Source organism: Globicephala melas, chromosome 17 (assembly GCF_963455315.2).
Source record: "Globicephala melas chromosome 17, mGloMel1.2, whole genome shotgun sequence".
Classification (NCBI taxonomy): domain Eukaryota; kingdom Metazoa; phylum Chordata; class Mammalia; order Artiodactyla; family Delphinidae; genus Globicephala; species Globicephala melas.
In genome coordinates, this window is record NC_083330.1 from 51,609,573 (window position 1) to 51,630,203 (window position 20,631).

The following is a 20,631-nucleotide window of genomic DNA, read 5'->3' on the forward strand; positions in this document are numbered from 1 at the left end:
TAACAAAGTGAATCAGCTACACATACACATATAACCCCATTTCCCCTCCCTCTTGCGTCTCCCTCCCACCCTCCCTATCCCACCCCTCTAGGTGGTCACAAAGCACCAAGCTGATCTCCCTGTGCTATGCGGCTGCTTCCCACTAGCTAGCTACCTTACGTTTGGTAGTGTATATAAGTCCATGCCTCTCTCTCGCTTTGTCACTGCTTACCCTGCCCCCTCCCCATATCCTCAAGTCTATTCTCTAGTAGGTCTGTGTCTTTATTCCCGTCTTACCCCTAGGTTCTTCATGACATTTTTTTTTTCTTAGATTCCATATATATGTGTTAGCATACGGTATTTGTTTTTCTCTTTCTGACCTACTTCACTCTGTATGACAGACTCTAGGTCCATTTCTGTGCAGCTCTTTACACTTAGGGAGCATTTATTAGATATTATCTGATTGAGTTTTACAAATAAAAAACCTACCTTATGAAATCACAGTTACTTTGAAAATATAATTTTGCAAAGAGCATAAATTAGCTTGAAAACAGACAGGACCATAAGGGACAGGCAAGTCTGGGATGGTGAAAGCAGAAGTTTGTACTCTCTAGAGAGGAAAGAACTAGCTAAAGGGGAGGGAAGGAGGAGCCAGAGCAGAAAGGAGCGCTCATTACTCTGAAAGCTGCCTCGCGGTCACCAGCTCATACGCCTCACAGCCAAAGCAGAACCAGAAAATTACCCCCACAATCCTTGCCACTTTACACAGCTGGGCCTTATATATTCTATCTCCTCCAGTCAGAATATCTTCACTCATCCCACCCTTCAAAAAGAAACGATACTTTTCTTCAAGACTGTTCTCAGATGTGACCTTGCCGCGGAAGCCCTCACTGGCCCCTCCGTCTGTTGTGCCTACTGCCCACAAATGCTTTCCCCTTCACAACCTAAGCCCTCTCAACATATCTATGCATATTTGTAACTGTTCATAAGTCTGCTTCTCCCAATACACCATGACCTATCTGAAGGTAAAAACAAAATGTTATATACTAGATGCCTGGTACATAGGGAGAGCTTAACAATTAAGTGCTAAAAGAATGAAGACTGCAGCAGTCTGCAGCAGTAAATCAGCAGTCGCATTCTGTTACCACAATTGTTATGTTGGGAGAGGAAGAAAGGGGAAAAAAGGCAAATGCTCTCTCAGAAGCAAAAAAAAAAAAATCACAAGAAAAAACTGAAGAGCTGGGAAATAAAAACTAAGATTCCCTAAGCCCAACAGAGCTCAAAGGAAAGCAGAAGAGCTAATAGGAAGTAGAAGGAAGGCAGCAGATAGGCCCAGAAGCTGAGGCCAATCCTGTTCCTAAGGGGGGCAGGGGAGGGGAGAAGAAGCCTGGAGAAATGGTTTCCCAGCCCCAAGGCAACGAAACTGAAGACTCAGAATGGTGTCCTTACATAGAAATGATGAAGAATGTGCTAAGATTTGGGGGGAGGTGGAATTGCCAGGGCAGGTAGCACTGTAGATGTTCTCTCCCCTCATGTTTACTACCCAAGACTTAAAATAAGGTCTCTTCAGAAGGCCTGAAAGCTGACGAAAATCCTGGGGATAATGAGAGGGGAAGATGTGCTTTATGAAGTGTGACTTTTGAAGATGCCTTTCAGATTGGAGGTGGTGGGGTTGGGATGGGGTAGGAAGGCAATGCTTTCACCTTAGAAAGCACTTTTCATTCCAAAATGCAGAGGACTCGACCAGAAACAAGGTGTTCAGAGTAATCTCTGTCCTCTAGGGCAGGGAGAGGAGTAAAGCTGACACCCAATCTGCTAAACCAGTTGAGGGAACAAACTAGAAGGTGGGCAGAAATCCTATTCAGGGTAAAAGAGTTTGTATTTGGCTGGTACCCTCCACTGTCTCTCTCAGGAACTGCATGTGATACAAGAGTCAAGACTCACAGAGGCCAGGTGTGCAGGATTACTGAGTGAAGCTGGCCTGTGTGACAGAAAAGAGGGAGGAAAAGAGGAGAGGACACATCCTGTCCCCCCACAGACTGCTACTCACAACCACTACTCAGCTTCAGATGATTATTTCTAGCAGGAATATGGACTCTTGGTTGCCAGATCTTTCCATGTTTATGAGAGGCAGAAATCCAGATTTACTATACAATCTCTCAATATTGAAAGGTAGACAGACGATAGTCTACCTTTGAGCCTACATTGTGCAGGCCAAACAGTACATTTCTGAAGCCTGAATCTGAGTCATGGGTCATTAATTTGTAACTCTGGTTGATTTAGAAGGAGAAGTAGATACTCAAGGAGCCCTCGATGGTTCAGAGGGTGGAATTCACTCAATACGATCCAAGCTTCGCCTTCATCCCATTGTTACCTAGCCTTGAATGTGACTCTGATTCCTTCATGGTCCTGTCTACACCGAATCTATTCTTCCATTGACATCTTCTAGAAAAAAGAACATCTAAACTTCTTAGAGTAGAGAATCAACCTATTCACTCTATAGGGCATTAAGTTAAGGGCTGTTATTCGTTGTCAGTCTGAAATAAAAGCAGACAAACATTAACATTTGGTGTATTCAGTTGGTGCCTGGAGAAGAAAGACATATTTTCTGAGATCCCATTAAAAAGTATAAAGGTTTGCCCATGGGCTACTTCAGAGAAATAAAAATCAAGCCGAAGTACACTTTCCTAAAAAAGATTGTTTATAAAGTTTTGTTTCAGAGGCGGTTACCAGAGTGGCCCTGGTTTAGATTTCCACCTAGAGATAAATTGACACAAAACATTGCTGGGGGCTACATGTTGGTTGGCAGTCCACAGGGTGGGTGAAGAGGGGAGAGGCGTCCAGAGCAGTTAGAGAGATCCTAGTAAGTGACGCAGAGCCAGAGGTGAAAAACAAAGTCCACAGATCATATGTGGGTTTAAATTGATGTTCTTAGCTCCAACAGGTTTTTAAAAAATAATCTTCATAAGCCTCAGAAGATTGCAGCTGAAATGGTTTAAAATCCATTTCAACTCATTTTCCATTCATATAATATGAGAGGAGGGAGTCAGTTTCACTGGTTCACTGGAGAAATAGTCTAAGGGTTTCCCTAGCAGGGAAAGAAGTTGATTTCAGCTCAGTCACATATCTCAAGCTTCAAGGGCTGTGTTTGGACTGAGAAGGATTTGCCGCCCCCAAGTCCTATCAAACAGGGAGTGTAAATATATTTCAGGGCTGCCTCAGGTACTGGAGTTGCTGTAGAACCTAGACTCTAAACAACTATAAGACCAGCTGCCTCTGGACCCCTTGCTGGTGATTTCAGCCTTCCAGATTAGAACTGTATCACTAGCACATTTAAAAGTAAATCCTTCAAGGGGAGAAGATTATGAATCAGTGAGGACTGACTGGCATTTGCCATTGTGAGTGTGTGTGTTTGCGCGTGTGTGGGAGGGGGGCGGGGGGAGACAGAGAGCGAGCATGTTCTCATTAGGGGACGATCTACGATTTGACAGGCTCTCTGCTGCTGCTTCTGCTGCTGCTTCTGCTGCGGCTGTATGGTCTGTCATCAGTTGGAAAGGCTGCAAGGGTTTAGAAGAACCGCAGTTCTGAAGACAGAGCACTGCTAAGTAGTCTCCCTGTCAAACAAAGTAGACGAGGTTTTCTGCAGCGTTGGAAACTCACGCTTAATACTGCCTCATCTACCTGGAAAAAGCAGGCAACGCTACAGAGGAAAAGGTAAGAGAAGAAATTGTTCTCTGTTGGGTCTGCAGGGCAGAGGGCATGGGGAGAGGTAGGTTCAAAGGCTTGCTATTTTGTAGCAAAGGGATCTCACCCTTTGAGAGCAGAGGAGGCAGATGCTCATTTTCTGTCAAGCTTGATCATTGAGCCTCTTGGCTTTTTCCCCCCTCGTATCTTTTTCTTCTCCATTGTACTTTTCCCAAGCATCTGAGAGATGCCTTTGTATTTATTTTTCAGGTAGCAGATATTGTTTCTTTTTTTTTTTTCCATTGAGCACTCTTTCAAAACAAGGAGCATTTTCTGTGTCTCTTTTCTTGAGCATTTTTCTCCATTAAGAAAAAAACCGGTCCCTCTTATGGTAAGGTAGTCAAAACAGTTATTCCATCCTACACTAGAGTTGCAATAAAAGGAGTTTCAGGGAGTACATATGAGCCCTATTACTGCGGAAAAATGGGAGGTGAAAGGAGAGGAGAATTACCTGTAAGTGACTGTGACTTGATCAGAATTGGTGATGCTGTGAATGAATATGAATTGTAATTCTTCACAGGGGGAGAGAACCACTGTGATAAAGGCAGGGCACTGGCAAGAAGATGTGTTGAGAAGTGTTTCAGAGAAACCTCAAGCCACTAAAGATGGAAAACGAGACAGTAAGTGAACTGAACCAAACCCAGCTTCAGCCTCGAGCCATGGTGGCCCTAGAATACCAAGTGGTCACCATCTTACTTGTGCTCATTATTTGTGGTCTGGGCATCGTGGGCAACATCATGGTAGTCCTGGTGGTCATGAGAACCAAGCACATGAGGACGCCCACAAACTGCTACCTGGTGAGTCTAGCAGTAGCTGATCTCATGGTCCTGGTGGCCGCAGGCCTCCCCAACATAACGGACAGTATCTATGGTTCCTGGGTTTATGGCTACGTTGGATGCCTCTGCATCACTTACCTCCAGTACTTGGGCATTAATGCATCCTCTTGTTCAATCACAGCATTTACCATTGAGAGGTACATAGCAATCTGTCACCCCATCAAAGCCCAGTTTCTCTGCACATTTTCCAGAGCCAAAAAGATCATCATCTTTGTCTGGGCTTTCACATCCATTTACTGTATGCTGTGGTTCTTCTTGCTGGATCTCAATATTAGCACCTATAAAGATGCTATTGTGGTGTCCTGTGGCTACAAGATCTCCAGGAATTACTACTCACCTATTTACCTAATGGACTTTGGTGTCTTTTATGTTGTTCCAATGATCCTGGCCACTGTCCTCTATGGATTCATAGCTAGGATCCTCTTCTTAAATCCCATTCCTTCAGATCCTAAAGAAAACTCTAAGACATGGAAAAATGACTCAACCCATCAGACCAAGAATTTGAATTCAAAGACCTCTAGTAGATATTTCAACAGCACAGTATCTTCAAGGAAGCAGGTAAGCAAATCTGAACCTCCAAGTCCACAGAGGAAATGTGGGAGAGAGTTCCCTGTGAGATGGGATCAACTTTGCCCTACTTAGCTAATGGTAAAACTAAAACACAATCATGCAAATGTGTCACAGTGTAAGCTTCTGCTTTACATATTAAATCCACCTCTAAAACAACTGAAAATCTAAAAATAGATGGGAAAATGTTGATAGCACATCAGCAGATACCAGTTCACGTGCTATTAGGATATAAGGAGATATAACAAAAACCCTAGAATTCCACCTTTAAAATGTTTGCGCCTCTCTGGGAAATGTTATCAAAATATTTAGACCATTTCTGGCTTCTATAGGGAGCAGCTGGATATTTTTAAGAATTCTATTGTCTGACAAATATTTGACAAGATAGTTTGAGAAAAGATGAGTCAAAACAGTAATGAAACTGAGAGGGGTTACTGACTTTTTCCTTTTTTTTAGTCTTAGTGGAGAAAGATTCTATTACCTTCTCTTCCACCTCCCTACAAAGTGTCCCAGCATGTAGCAGTTCAAAATGCACTTTGCTCAGGAAATGTTCTAATAAAAGGCTAACACCAGGACTTCCATTTAAAAAAAATTCAATATTATTTGCAACAAATTGAGCTTGGTCTTAGCCTTTGCCTCTCACTGTTGTGGCCTCTCCCGTTGCGGAGCACAGGCTTCGGACGCGCAGGCTCAGTGGCCCTGGCTCATGGGCCTGGCCGCTCCGCGGCATGTGGGATCCTCCCGGACCGGTGCACGAACCCGTGTCCCCTGCATCGGCAGGCAGATTCTTAACCACTGCGCCACCAGGGAAGCCCATGAGTGTACTTTTTAAAGTAAGCACATGAATCATCCACACTATCACTTCCTAAACTCTAGATCAGCTGAAATATGAAGAACTGTAATTGGACATTGGGCACATAGTGAAATAAGTTACTAATAAATGTAGGTGTGTTAGACATGCATGAAGTGAATAAGGAACTGTCACTAGAAAGAAATATATACAACATTTTAAATGATACCATGATACTTGATTTATATAACATTTAGTATTAAAGATGCCCAGGTGATAGAAAAGACTTGAGCAACTAGGGAAGAGTTGAGCAACTATTGCCAGCTCTTAGATTTCTGTTGTTCGAGTCTAGCAGTACTACCTAATGCAAGGCATATTTACTGGGCCTTGTATTGGGCATCTATTACCCAAAACTTGATTAAGGGAAACTTAGAGAGATCTGTTGGCCATCTGCCAAGACAAACATTAAGAGAGTAAAGAATACAATAAGAGAGTAAAGAATACGTACCTCTCAGTTAGAGACTAAACATGGGGTAATGTCTGTAGCAAAGAAGGTCAAGGACTAGATTCATTCATTAGACTCTAATTTAGATCCTTGTTTTAAATTCTAAAAAATTGTTTGTCTGGTCTAATATCTTCCCTTTCAATTATAGTCATTAGCACCTATCAGCATTAATAATGTGCTTCAAATTGCTAATTGTGTTACACGTTCACACTCTTATTTCAAAGCTGTTACAAATAGGCTGCCCTTATAGAGGCTGAGTGGTAAGAGAAAAAGCCAAAGATTTGAGTCCAAACACCCTGGGCTTTAAAAGGCCAGGGCTCTAATCAAGCTTGGATGTGTGACCTTGGGTAAGCAGAACTCTCTGAGCCTCAGTTTCCTCATCTTTAAAGATAAGGATAAATAACAACCAGGGCTGGTGTGAGGGTTTAATGAAATACCTTATGAAAAACACCTAAAATAGAGTGTTGGTTCATCTGAATGTTTAATTAGTGTCATTCTGAGTTTTTTTAATATGTTGGCAACTGTAAGGGAAATATTTATTCTTTAAAATATGCATTCACCATTTAAACAAAGATCGTTTGTTGAGCAGGTGTGTATATGATATAGCAACTTCTCCAAGGAACTTTTTAATAATTAGGGCATTTGGAATTGTATTCAGAGCATTTGGGGTTGTCACAATAACGTCCCTGTCACTTAGCATCAGGAGCCTGGGATGCCAAATGACCTGAAATGTGCTAGACAGCCCTGCACAATGAAGTTCCCTGTTACAAATGTCAATAACACCCTCCTTGAGTAACAAGGGATGCCATATAAATCAAAAGAAGTGTATTGAAGTAATATGTCATGTAATTCAGTCTTGATTATAGATAGGAGGAGGGTTCAGAGAAAAGAAAGGAAATTGTGGGTCTAGAGGGATCAGAGAAGCCTTCATGGAAGAGGTGGCATTTTAGAAGGCTCTGGAAGGATGAGGATAATTTGGAAAGTAAAAGTCAAGAGGGACAGCACTTTACACAGAGAGGACATGGCTGGGATGAGAATGGTATGGATTTGGAGAAGGGGTCAGGAAGGGGATTTTTATAGTATGTAGTGATTTGGTTGACTAAAATGAAGTCTTTGGGGAACAGCAAAAAGTAAGATTGGATTGATGTGTGTGTGTGGGTGTGTGTGTGAGAGAGAGAGAGAGAGAGAGAAGGAGAATGAGGGGAAAGGGCTGTAGAGAGTCCCTGCTATCAGGCAGAGCAAGGAGTTTGAACTTAGTGCAGGGACAATGAAGAAAGTGAGTGATGAGCAGGCGGCAGCAATGAGGAAAGTGATGTTTGGGGACAATAAATCTGACAGCTGTGGACCAGGCAGGATTGGAGGCTGAGAGACTTGTGGCAGAGGGACCACTTTGGAAGTTGTTGGTAGTAATTCAGGCATGAAGTAGTACGACTCTCTATCAGGAGAATGTAAAGTAAGGTGTGAACCAGAGAGAGCTTTCAAAGAAAGAGAGGGTGAGATGTGAACATATCAGATACAAAGGATGAAGAGGGAACAATTCAATGTGGCTTCAGGGTTCCGAGTCTGGAAGAACAGTAGTGCCTCCAATGAATGGAATGAGAGCCATGAAGGGGAGTCAGTTTTGTCCAGAATCAGTGACCCTTTGATCTGGCTCTTCTCTTCTGAAACGGTTCTTTTCTTAAACCTTCCAAAGGTTCTAATTCCACCTCCTATAACCCAAGGACTATTATTCTAATATTTTCTCTGCATGTTTTTTCTTTCAGGCAATTTTAATGTACATTTTAATAAATATTCTGTCTGGACCAGGTCTTTCTAACCAAGTAATGAAAGTCAAATGTGCATAGCCTAAAAGAACTACTTTTTAAGAAGAAATAAGAGAGTATTTATATGTAAGGGACAAGTGTGGGGTTTTTGTTCGTTCATTTGTTTGCTTTTAACTTATATCCCCTCTGCAGAAAATTCAGACCAGAATCTTTTTTCTTCCTATTATTCAGATTCAATTATGTTTTAGGAAACCAACTAAATATTTGGTAAATTCAATGAAACAAATTACTCAGAATAATGGCTTGGAATTGTGTAGACAAAAGAATTATCTGATTGACGAAATTTTTGCTTTACAATTGGCTGTGATGATAATGGAGACATGGTTTAAATGGTCACATTTTTCCCATTTCAGCTCTACACTTCCAAAAGATCTCTCTCTGTTCAGTCAGTTTAGGTGTTCAGCATTGTGTAGATAAAATATCTTTATCATTGACTGCATGTATCAAAGGAATTGATTGGATCTTTCAGTATTTTGGAGACACAGAAATATCTTGGTAAAGGACTACACTATGGATAAACACATTCAATTCAAATATATTATTTCCATAGGATACGGGGTATGCAGAATATTTTACAGATCAGGCTATCAGTTTCATTTTCAGTTGAGTCACACTAACACACTTTTTTGTTTGTTTTTTATAGTATATCTGGTGGGAAACTGTGCAACATAGTCCAAGTAGCAACTCCAAAAGTTTATGGCAAAATTTTCATTATGGATTTTGTTTGGCTTAAAAAACCTTTGAAATGCCAAACAGTCTTTGTTTACATAAATTTCTTAAAAGACTTCTACCTTCCTAGAGGAATGTTGGTAGCCCAAGAGACAAAGGCAGCTTTCCTTTTAAAGCAATATATGCCTTTTGTTGCTGTTATTGCTGCTGATGATAGAAAAGCAGTCATGTATTATGGAAAACACAGAAAACTAGGAATAAGAAAAAAGGCATCCTTTACCCCCATCTCGCAAAACCCACAATTTATTAGCATTTAGTCATATTTATTTTCATATTTTCACTTGATCTTTTTTATATCATTATAGTCAATATACAGATATATAATTTTATATGCTGTTTTTACACAAAATGTGAAATTAATCTTCTCAAGGATAGCACAGAGTAAAAGAAAATGGATAAGATTGTGAGTCAGTTTTTCTCAGCCGCAGTTTTCTCATTAATAAAATGATACAATTCCTCATGGAGTTACTCAAATCAGATGAGATGCATCAGACAAAATTTGTGGGGTTTTTTTTTTGTCTCTCCTCCCTCCTGTACCATCAGCCACCCTTCCATCAGTCCTTTACTTCTCAGTGACTTCCATTCCCCTAGGCAGCCTCCTGACTCTGACTCTGAGTAAACCGAGTAGGATGTGCTCATGGAAAATTAAGAATTCTGCCGCAGGTGCGGCAAAAAACAACAAAAAAGAGTGTATTAATGATACTAAACTCTCCAGCATTAGGCCTAAATCAGAGGTTCCTCAAGTTTACTGGGACTGTTTTTGTACTGTTTTCACAGGTCCACCTTTCATTTTTAATTGTTTTATTTGTTCCATTTTTCTGGGTTCAACTATATCCTTAATAGTATAAAGATCTCTTAGATGGGAAAAAAGTGCAATTTTTGTAACTTAGCACAGAGTTATCTAAGTGTGCAATCTTATTTTATTATTAAAGAAAAGTTTTCCATTTTCCAATTCACATCCTATATAAGGAAAAACTACGTATGTCATAAATTGCCTCAGTGAAAGTGCCCTGCAGTTACATGTTTTGTGTCCTGTGGTTAGATGAGCGCACATTGTGTATTCCCAATTTTACGCCTGCAGCTTTGAGACATAATTTCACCAGTAAAGGAATATAAATTTTCCTGTATGCCTACAAAAAGGAAAAACCTGCACTCGTACAGAATTCTTGATTTTACCACACACCAAAAAACACCTTAAAATCAGCTAACCTTGAAAATGACAAAGTATATTTCTTTACGTAGCCTCTTGTGAATTCTTCAAATTGCAGATATTCCAAGTTCCAGACAGATTAAGTCTGGGCTGTTACCATGTTCTTAGTCTCCTTTACTTTTTTTATGAGTTGGGGGAAGGGTGAAAGGTAAAAAGCTAGAGCTAGGTCAACATCAAGCAGAATTTTGCAGTAGGTCACTTTATATTCACTGTCCTCCTCAACTTAATGAAACATTCACTCACAACCCTAAAAGCACCAAGTGCTGTCCTAGGTGGGGGCGCTACTGGGATATAGAAAGACACACTCTTCATCTTCAAGGGGCTCACTATTGGCCATGTACACAAATAATCCTGAGCAGACCATTATGTTCTACAATAGAGAACGAAGCCTCCATGAGGGGAAAAGCAAAATGGCGGAGAATGGAGGAAAGCTCTGTGGAGAACATGGCATTGATCTGGGCCTGTAAAGATGGGCAGAATGTCTAAAAGCAGCAATAAGGAGACAGAGAGAAAAGGAAGAAAGTTCAACAGAAAGAGAGGAATAGATAGGGGAGGGACTGGACACGTTCAAGGAGAGAGTAGTCTAGTATCATTGAAGTGGGGCAATGAAAGTGAACTGTCTACTGAGGGAAGCCTGAACCAGATTGTGGTCCTGCTATATCTAACTCCCATCTCTCCTCCCCATGCCTGACCTTTGTCACTCTACCTACTTAGACCCACACCCATGATTACAGCTCCCAACTATGAAAGTCTAGTACACAGCTCTAGCAAAGACATCTTCCTGACCCCTACGCCTAATTGAGTTTTGGACATCGTGTAATTACATCAAATCCAATATGTCTAAAACTAAATCCATTCTTTTTTCCTTTGTAAACCCCTACCTCTTTTTTTCTTTCCTATTTTAGATTCCCAAGCCACAAATCTAGGAGTCCTTCTAAGTTCTTTTCTGTCCTATAGACTCACCCCAAATCCAAGTAATAGTCAAGTGCTAGTGACTCTAGCTGATAACTCATTATTTGACCTACTCCGTCACACTACCATTGTCCTAGTTCACTATTTCTCACCTGCTCTATTTCAGGACACACCTCACCAAGCCTCTCTGACTCCCATTCCTCTGTCCCCCCACATCATTCTGCACATTTCTCACTAGGGGGTTTCTCTAACAAACAGATATGTTATTAAAATGCTTTAAAGTTCCCGGAGGCCTAGAGTTTAAACATCTTAGCATAACAAGTAAGATCCTGGCTCCTTTATATGTTTTTAGCTTCATCACTTATGGCTTTCCTAACTCAGACTTTATGCTCCGGTGATACTGAATTATTTGTAGTTCTCTGAACTTGCTATGTTCTCTCAGCCAGAATACCTTTCATCTGGCAAACTCTCAGTTATCATCCAAGTCTCAGATCAAACGGTGCCCCCCATGCATCCCATCAAGCCTTCCCTGAATGTCTCAGGCAGATCTATGTAACTGGATGCCTAGCTATAACCATGTGTGTTAGGTATTCTACCTATGTGTCCACAGTACATTGCATATACTTCTGGTTTAGTAATTCTTATGTATCATAATTGTTACCTGTTGGTCTTCCCATTGCCACTAACAACTGTAAGAATAGGGCCTGTATCCCTAGTGCCCTCAGCACTGAATTTGGCATGTCACAGGCTCCCAGAAGAGTTTATAGATAGTCGTGTGTTGCAGCCAAAGAGTACAGGCTTTGCAATACAGCAGGTGGCTAGCATTTCTTCCCAAATCTATGTTCAGTGACATCACACTAGTTGCTTAAAATTGGTCATGGTTGGAGTACTAACACTGCAGAAATCAGCAAATATGACATTTCAGGGCCCCTCCCTTTTTTTGTGGAGAGCCAGTTGTTAAATACTGATCAGTACACTTCTCTCTGTGTGTGTATCATACATAATAAATGAAAGTGTAAAAGAGTACATACACAAATACTTTGGAGCTAAGTCAATTCCAACACTCTATTTTGCTCCCTGAAAAATTATTGTTTATTTATTCCATATCCTTCACTGATTTTAATTAAAATTTATTGTCTTTTATTGAATGTCTTTTGAATTCCAAAACAGAAAAACTAGCAACCAGCTAGTGTGATAGTGAGTTTGTTACTAGATAAGACTTTTGAGCAAGATTTCCCTCTTCCAGACAGAACAGACTGACTTAGAAACATGGCGGACTCAAATCATAATTTACTTTTTGTACAGAATCCTGTTGGCTTTCCAAAGAGCCTTTCAGATATCCTCCCCAATGAGACAGCTACATTGGACTGAATGCACAGAGATGCAGAAGGATGGCAACTTAAGGAAGGAAACAGTGTGAGCAGAAGTATTAAGATGAGAATAAATCTATCCGAGGACTCCTATGTGGCTAATTTTCCTAAAACAATTTGCACACATCATCTTCTTTCAAAAAGAAACATCCCCAATCTCCTCTGACTGGCTTTCAAAGCCCTCTAAAATCTGACCTTTTCATCATTTTTCTGGCTTTTTTCATCCATTGTTTCTTTAATTTAATAGACAATTATTGAGCACCAATTTCATGTCAGGCATTACTCCAGAAAACCAATAATAATCACTGTCTTATGGGAACTTTTTGTAAAATACAAAAGATCACCATTCAAAAATGGTGATAGTATTGGGGTAGTATTTTTGTTTTTTTCAGATATATACCCAGGAGTGGAATTGCTAGGTCATATGGTAGCTCTATTTTTAGTTTTTTGAGAAACCTCCATACTGTTTTCCACTGTGGCTGCAGCAACTTACATTCCCACCAGCAGTGCACAAGGGTCTCCTTTTCTCTACATCCTCACCAACATTTGTTATTTGTGGTCTTTTTGATGATAGCCGTTCTGACAGGTGTGAAAAAACAAAAACACTAATTTGAAAAGATACATGCACCTCAATGTTCATAGCAGCATTAGTTACAATTGCCAAGATATGGAAGCAACCTAAGCATCCATCAACAGTTGAATGGATAAAGAAGATGTGGTTCATATATACAATGGAATATTACTCAGCCATAAAAAAGAATGAAATCTTGCAATTTGCAGCAACATGGATGGACTTGGAGGGTATTATGCTAAGTGATATGTCAGACAGAGAAAGATAAATACTGTATGATATCAGTTATATGTGGAATCTAAAAAGTAAAACAAATCAGTGAATATAACAAAAAAGACATAGACTCACAGATATAGAGAACAATCTAGTGGTTACCAGTGGGGAGAGGAAAAGGGAGTGGGGAAAGTTAGGGTTAGGAGATTAAGAGTTAGAACTATTAGGTATAAAATAATCTACAAAGATATATTTTACAGCACAGGGAATAGAGACAATATTTTATAATAACTATAAATAGAGTATAACCTTTAAAAATTGTGAATCACTATATGGTACACCTGTAACTTATATAATATTGTACATCAACTATAATTTTTTTTTAACTTAAAAAAAACACTTGGAAAATACAAAGTTAGGTTGCACAGTGCGTGGAAGAGGCAACAAGGAATGAGTGAACACCATACATAAGGCTGGAGAGCAGGCCCTCAACAGAGAAGAGCCACTTCACTTTAGAAAAACGAGTAGGTGTTCTCCAGGCCAACATGAAACCAGCAGAATTTACGTAGCCAAGCAGAGCCCAGGGTAAGACCTTGGAAGTACCTATGTTCCACTGAAAGCAACTAAATCTGGTTCTAAGGCACCAGGGAACCACTGAAGAACTCTAATAAGGACAGTGGCAAACTGGATTTGACTTTCGGGAACTTCACTCATAAAATTTTACAATGAAGCCAGCTCATAACCAGGGAAACAGAAATGAGGCTTTTGCAATCAGAGCAAAAAGCAAAGACTTGAATTAGGGCGTAAGAGTAGAGAAGTCTAGGAAGGACATACAAGAGTTGAATCAGTGGAATTTAACTACTAATCTGGCAAATGAAAAAGAAGTTCCTAAAGTGAGTCCCAGATTCTCACCTGGAGTGACTGGGCAGGCAGTGGTGTTAGCAAGCATGGCACAGAATACAAGAGGAAGAACAGTCTTAACTATATTTACTCCTTCCGCGTAGATGCGGGCGTGTCTCACCAGATTCTCCCATGTATAATAAGCTCATTTGATTTTGCAGCCTTGCTCATGTAATTTTTCCCACCTGTAAAGCCCTCCCCACTCTTCATACCTCCCACCTCTCTGAAAAGCTCAAGTTCCCAGCTCAGGCTGCAGTGAGAGCCAGGGGTCCCGTACATTGGACATCTACCTGAAGGCAGAGTCTAGCATGAGCTCTAGAGTCAGAAAAATGTAAGTTCAATTCTACTTCCTATCTCTGTAACTTTGAATACGTTATTTTACTTCTTGATACTTGTTTGCTCAAATGTAACATGGGATACTAATGATACCCACTCATAGGGTTGCTGTGAGGAAATGCTTAGTACATAGTAAGCATTTAAAAATGCTTATTTACTACATTTAAATTATATGCTATAGTTAAAATATTATTTACTCCGCCTTATTCATGAAATAGCAAAAAATACAGACTGGTAATTCCCCAAAACGACAAAGTTTAGAGGTTATAATAGAGATTGATCTTCCAGGCTGATCTAACAGCATATTCATAAGATCAAATTAATATTTCTTGAGCTCTGCTATGTGCCCAGAGAGAAATACATTAAGCACATTAAGTTTATATGAACGAACTCAATATATCTTCACAACAATCCTGAGAAGTAGGAACTAACTGTAGAAGAGAATTTGGAGGCAAATGAATGCAAAGTGACCTGCTGGTTGTAGCAAAGCCAGGATTTTGACCCAGCACACCTGCTCCATTTCAACCACAGGGCAAGAGAAAATCAAATAAAGGTGAAACTGGTGAGGGCTAAAGTAAGTTTCCTGGAGGTGGATGTTTGGGCCGGGTTAAAGAGACTGAGAGGAAAGAGGTCGTTCCAGATAAAGGAGGGAGATGGGAAGGATATGACAGTATTGTCAACAGGAGAAAAAAGCCCAGAATTTTAAAAAGCATTTTCTGTCTGAGGAATAGTAATGAGATTAGTCAGATGTGGGCCAAAAGTTTATGGGAAATAAATTTGGAGGACATGCAGACTGGGGCTGGAACAATGAGACCAGAAAACCAAGCACAGGACCACCACCTGCCTCCCCAAGCCCGTCATCAGGCTGGTGACCAACACCAGGGAAATCACATTCTATAGGGCGCAGCTATCCCAGCCTTGGAGTTTCCCTTCCAATGGGCCCTCGTTAACCTCTGCCGATCCATTTACAGGACCATCACCGGTTCCCTCTTTTCATGCCTATTTCAAAACTTTCTACTCTCCTGAAGTTGTCACACCTGGAATTGTTTTCCCTCTGAAATCTGCCCCCAACATCCAACCTCTCCTCTCTAATGCTACTTCCTTAATTCCAGTCTCATGTCCTCCCTGCACTGTAGACCAGGAGGCTGGTCTCTCTGCCTCGCCAAACTGTTGCATAAGCATTCTAACCAACTTCCCTGCCTCTTAGTTGCCCTCTTCCAATTCATCCCCCGGGGTGCTGCTAGACTCATCTAAAAGGCAAACTTGATAACAGCATCATGCTGCCTGAAGTCTTCCAATATCCTTTTTCCCTATAGGTTTAAATCCAAGGTCATAATCATAGCACACTGGGACATTTATGTTCTGCTCCCCACTTACTTTCTCAAGCTCATCCCCTTTCTGTCCCCCACATACCATTCTACAAGCAGTTTCCTTATCTGGCCACACTCTTTCCTGCCTCCAAGCCAGCTCGTGCCCCCTGCCACGAGCATTCCATACAGATGCAAGAACAAAATGCTACAAATGGGAGGGACAAACACCAATCCCTGCCAATGGAGAAAAAGGAAGCCTGCTCTGCGTCATGACCTATGAGAGGGTCAAATGAGGGCCTGCGCGCACCGCACTGCTGTAGTAATTTGTTCAAATATCTCTCCCACCAGATTGTGTATCCCACAAGGGCAGAAACATTATCCCATTCATTTTTGTGTCCACAGTGCCTGTCTGTCATGGCGCCTAGGGACATACTGATAAATGACTAAACTAGTAAAGACTGGATATAAAGGTAGAATGGTCAAGTATGACTCCAAAGATTTTTTTAGGAGACCAAAAATGGTAATATTGTTGAAAGAAATGTTAAGGGAAAAGATGTTAAAAACACTGTCAGAAATCTTTAGCTTAAGATGAGGATATGGAAATTTTACATTGTAAGTATTTAGGATTTGGAAAAATTTAGACTGATGAGTAGTCAGAATCGGATATGTACATTTGTGAACCAGTAGAATCAAGGAAAGAAGGTAAGACTAGGGTTGAATTTATTTATTTATTTATTTATCTATCCTTTTTATTGAACTACAGTTGACATACAATGTTGTATTCATTTCAGATGTACAACATAGTTATTCAACATTTACATACATTATTAATTGATTACCACTATAAGTCTAGTAACCATCAGTCACCATACAAAGTTGTTACAATATTACAGACTATATTTCCTATGCTGTACATTACCTCCCTGTAACTTATTTATTTTATAACTGGAAATTTATACCTCTTAATGCTCTTTACTTATTTCACCCGACACCCCACCACCCTACCCTTTGCTAACCACCAGTTTGTTCTCTGTATCTATGAGTCTGTTTCTGTTTTCTTTTGTTTGTTTGTTTTCTTTTTTAGATTTCACACACAAGCATACTTCATTTTTTGCACTTCACAGGTATTGCAATATTTGCAAATTGAAGTTTTGTGGCAACCCTGGGTTGTTGGATGATGGTTAGCATTTTTTAGCAGTAAAGAATTAATTAAGGTATGTATATTGGTTTCTTTTAGACAAAATGCTATTGCACACTTAATAGACTACAGTGTAGTGTAAACAAATTTTATATGCCCTGGGAAACCAAAAAATACATGTAACTCGCTTTATTGTGATATTCCCTTTATTGCCATGGTCTAGAACCAAGCCCACAATAGCTCTGAGGTATGCCTGTATAAGTGAAGTCATATAGTATTTGTCTTTCTCTGTCCCACTTATTTCATATGGCATAATACCCTCTAGGTCCATCCATGTGTTGCAAATGGCAAGACATCATTCTTTTTTAAGGCTGAGTAATATTCTATTATATATAATAGATACTTTATATATATATATATATATATATATATCTCACATCCTCTATCCATTAATCTGTGGATGGATATTTATGTTTCCATATCTTGGCTATTGTAAATAATGCCTCAATGAACATAGGGGTGCATATATCTTTTGGAATTAGTGTTTTTGTTTTCTTCAGATAAATACCCAGAACCAGAAGTGGAATTGCTGGATCATACAGTAATTCTATTTTTAATTTTTTGAGGACCCACCATACTGTCTTCTAAGCTGGCTGAACTAATTTATAATCCCACCAACAGTGCACCAGTGTTCCTTTTTCTCCACATCCTTGACAACACTTGTTATTTTTTTAAATTTATTTATTTACTTATTTATGCTGGCTGTGTTGGGTCTTAATTTCTGTGCGAGGGCTTTCTCTCGTTGCGGCGAGCAGGGGCCACTCTTCAACGCGGTGCGCGGGCCTCTCACTGTCACAGCCTCCCTCGTTGCAGAGCACAGGCTCCAGACGCGCAGGCTAAGTAGCTGTGGCTCACGGGCCCAGTTGCCCCGCGGCATGTGGGATCCTCCCAGACCAGGGCTCGAACCCGTGTCCCCTGCATTGTCAGGCAGACTCTCAACCACTGCGCCACCAGGGAAGCCCACCAACACTTGTTATTTGTTGCCTTTTTGATAATAGCCATTGTGACAGGTATGAGGTGATATCTCAATGTGGTTTTGATTTGCATTTCCCTCATATCAGTGCTGTTGAGCTTCTTTTCATGTGCCTGTTGGCCATCTTTATGTCTTCCTTGAAAAATGTCTATTCAGCTTCTCTGTCCATTTTTTTAAATCAGGTTGTTCTGTAAGAACATATATATGTGGTGTAAGAAAATGGTCCAGTTTCATTCTTTTGAATGTAGCTGTCTGGTTCTCCCAACACCATTTATTGAAGGGGCCTTCTTTTCCCCACTGTTTGTTCTTGCCTCTTTTGTCGTAGTTTAATTGACCACATAAGTGTGGGTGCATTTCTGGGCTGTCTATTTTGTTCCACTGGTCTACGTGTCTGTTTTTTTGCCAGTACTATACAGTCTTGATTACTATAGATTTGTAGTATAGTTTGAAATCAGGGAGTGTGATACCTCTAGCTTTCTTCTTGTTTCTTAAGATTGCTTTGGCTATTTGCATTCTGCTGTGGTTCCATACAAATTTTAGGATTATTTGCTTTAGTTCTGTGAAAAATGCCACTGATGTTTTGATAGGAATTGCATTTAATCTGTAGATTACTTTGTATATTTTATCAATATTAATTATTCCAATCCATGAGCACTATATATCTTTCCATTAGTTTGTGTCATCTTCATTTTCTTTCATCAGTGTCTTATAGTTTTCAGAGTAGAGGTCTTTCATCTTCTTGGTTAAACTTATTCCTAAGTATTTTATTCTTTTTGATGCAATTGTAAGTGGGAGTGTTTTTTTATTTCTCTTTCTGATAGTTTGTTATTAGTGTATAGAAATGCAACAGATTTCTGTATTGATTTTATATCCTGCAACTTTACTGAATTCATTTATTAGTTCTAATAGTTTTGGGGTAAAGTCCTTAGAATTTTCTATATATAGTACCATATAATCTGAAAACAGCAGCAGTTTTAATTCTTTCTTTCTAATTTGATGACTTTTATCTCTTTTCTTGTCTGATAGCTGTGGCTAGGAATTCTAATACTGTGTTGAATAAAAGTAGTTATTGATAGAGGACATCCCTGTCTTGTTCTTGATCTTAGAAGAAAATTTTCAGATTTTTACCATAATGTTAACTGTGGGTTGTCATATATGGCCTTTATTATGTTGAGTAATATTCTCTCTATTTCCACTTTGTTGAGAGCTTTTAGCATGAATGAATGTTGAATTTTGTTAAATGCTTTTTCTGCATTTATCAAGGTGATTATATGATTTTTATTCTTCAATTTGCTTATATGGTATATCATTTTGATTGATTTTTGGATACTGAACCATCATCCTTGCATCCCTATAATAATAAATCCCTCTTAATCATGGTATATGATCCTTTTAATGTACTGTTGAATTCAGTTTGCTACTCCCCCTACCCCACATTGTATGTTTTTTACATTGTATTTTACATATTTTTATTTTGTTTGTTGCTTAACTAATTATTTTATGTATAGATTATTTTTACTACTTTTGTCTTTCAATCTTCATGCTAGCTTTATAGATAGTCGATCCACTACATTTATTGTATGCTTGCCTTTACTAGTAAAATTTTTCCTTTTATAATTTTTTTGTTTCTGTTATGGCTTTTTCTTTTCTGTTTAAAGAAGTACTTTAACATTTCTTGTAAGACTGGTTTAGTAGTGATGAACTCCTTTAACTTTTGCTTCTCTGGGAAACTATTTATCTCTCTTTCAGTTCTGAATTGTAACCTTGCAAGGTGGAATATTCTTGGTTATAAGTTTTTCTTTCTTTCAGTACTTTGAATACATCATGCCAATCCCTTCTGGCCCATAAAATTTCTTTTGAAAATTTAGCTGCTAGACTTATGGGGAGTCTCTTGTACATATCTAGTTTTTTTCTCTTGCTGATTTTAAGATTCTTTCTTTATCTTTAACTTTTGATAATTTAACTATAATGTGTCTTGGTGTGAGTCTCTTTCAATTCATCTCATTTGGGTGTCTCTGCCTCCTGGATTTGATTGTCTGTTTCCTTTAACAGGTTAGGGAATTTTCAGCCATAATTTCTTCCAGTAGGTTTCTGTCTTTTTCTCTCTCTTTTCTCCTTCTGGGACCCCTATAATGTGAATGTTAGTACACTTGATGTTGTTCCAAAGGTCTCTAAACTATCCTCATTTTTTAAACTATTCTTTTTTCTTTTTGCTCTTCTAATTGGGTAATTTCCATTACCCTGTCTTTCAGAACACTGATCCATTCTTCTGCATCCTCTAAATAGCTGTTTATTCCCTCTAGTGTATTTTTTAGTTCTAGTTAGTTACTAAAAAATACTGATTGGTTCTTTTTTTATAGTTTCTACCTCTTTGTTGAAGTTCTCACTGAGTTCATCCATTCTACTCCTGTTGTAATCATCTTTACAACACTATTACTTTGCACTCTTTATCTGGTAAATTCCTTATCTCTGTTTCATTTAGTTCTTTTTCTGAGGTTTTCTCTTATTCTTTCATTTGGAAGGTATTTCTTTGTCTCCTCATTTTGCCTAACTTTCTGCGTTTGTTTCTGTATATTATATATATCAGCTATGTCTCCCAGTCTTGAAAGGATGGCCTTATGTAGAAGGTGTTCTGTGGGGCTCAATGGTACGATCTCACCTAGTC

The 20,631-nt window shown here is 39.4% G+C and overlaps 1 protein-coding gene across 1 annotated transcript in view; it reads left to right on the forward strand.

The window, feature by feature from the left end:
• Positions 1–3,634: 3,634 nt before the first annotated feature.
• TRHR (thyrotropin releasing hormone receptor) overlaps positions 3,635–20,631 on the forward strand; it is a 41,994-nt gene continuing 24,997 nt past the window's right edge. The window contains exons 1-2 of the mRNA XM_030863101.2: positions 3,635–3,693; positions 4,244–5,117. Of these exons, the coding sequence (XP_030718961.1) occupies positions 4,329–5,117 (789 nt within the window). The 5' untranslated portion in view covers positions 3,635–3,693; positions 4,244–4,328. The remainder of the gene's footprint in view (positions 3,694–4,243; positions 5,118–20,631) is intronic.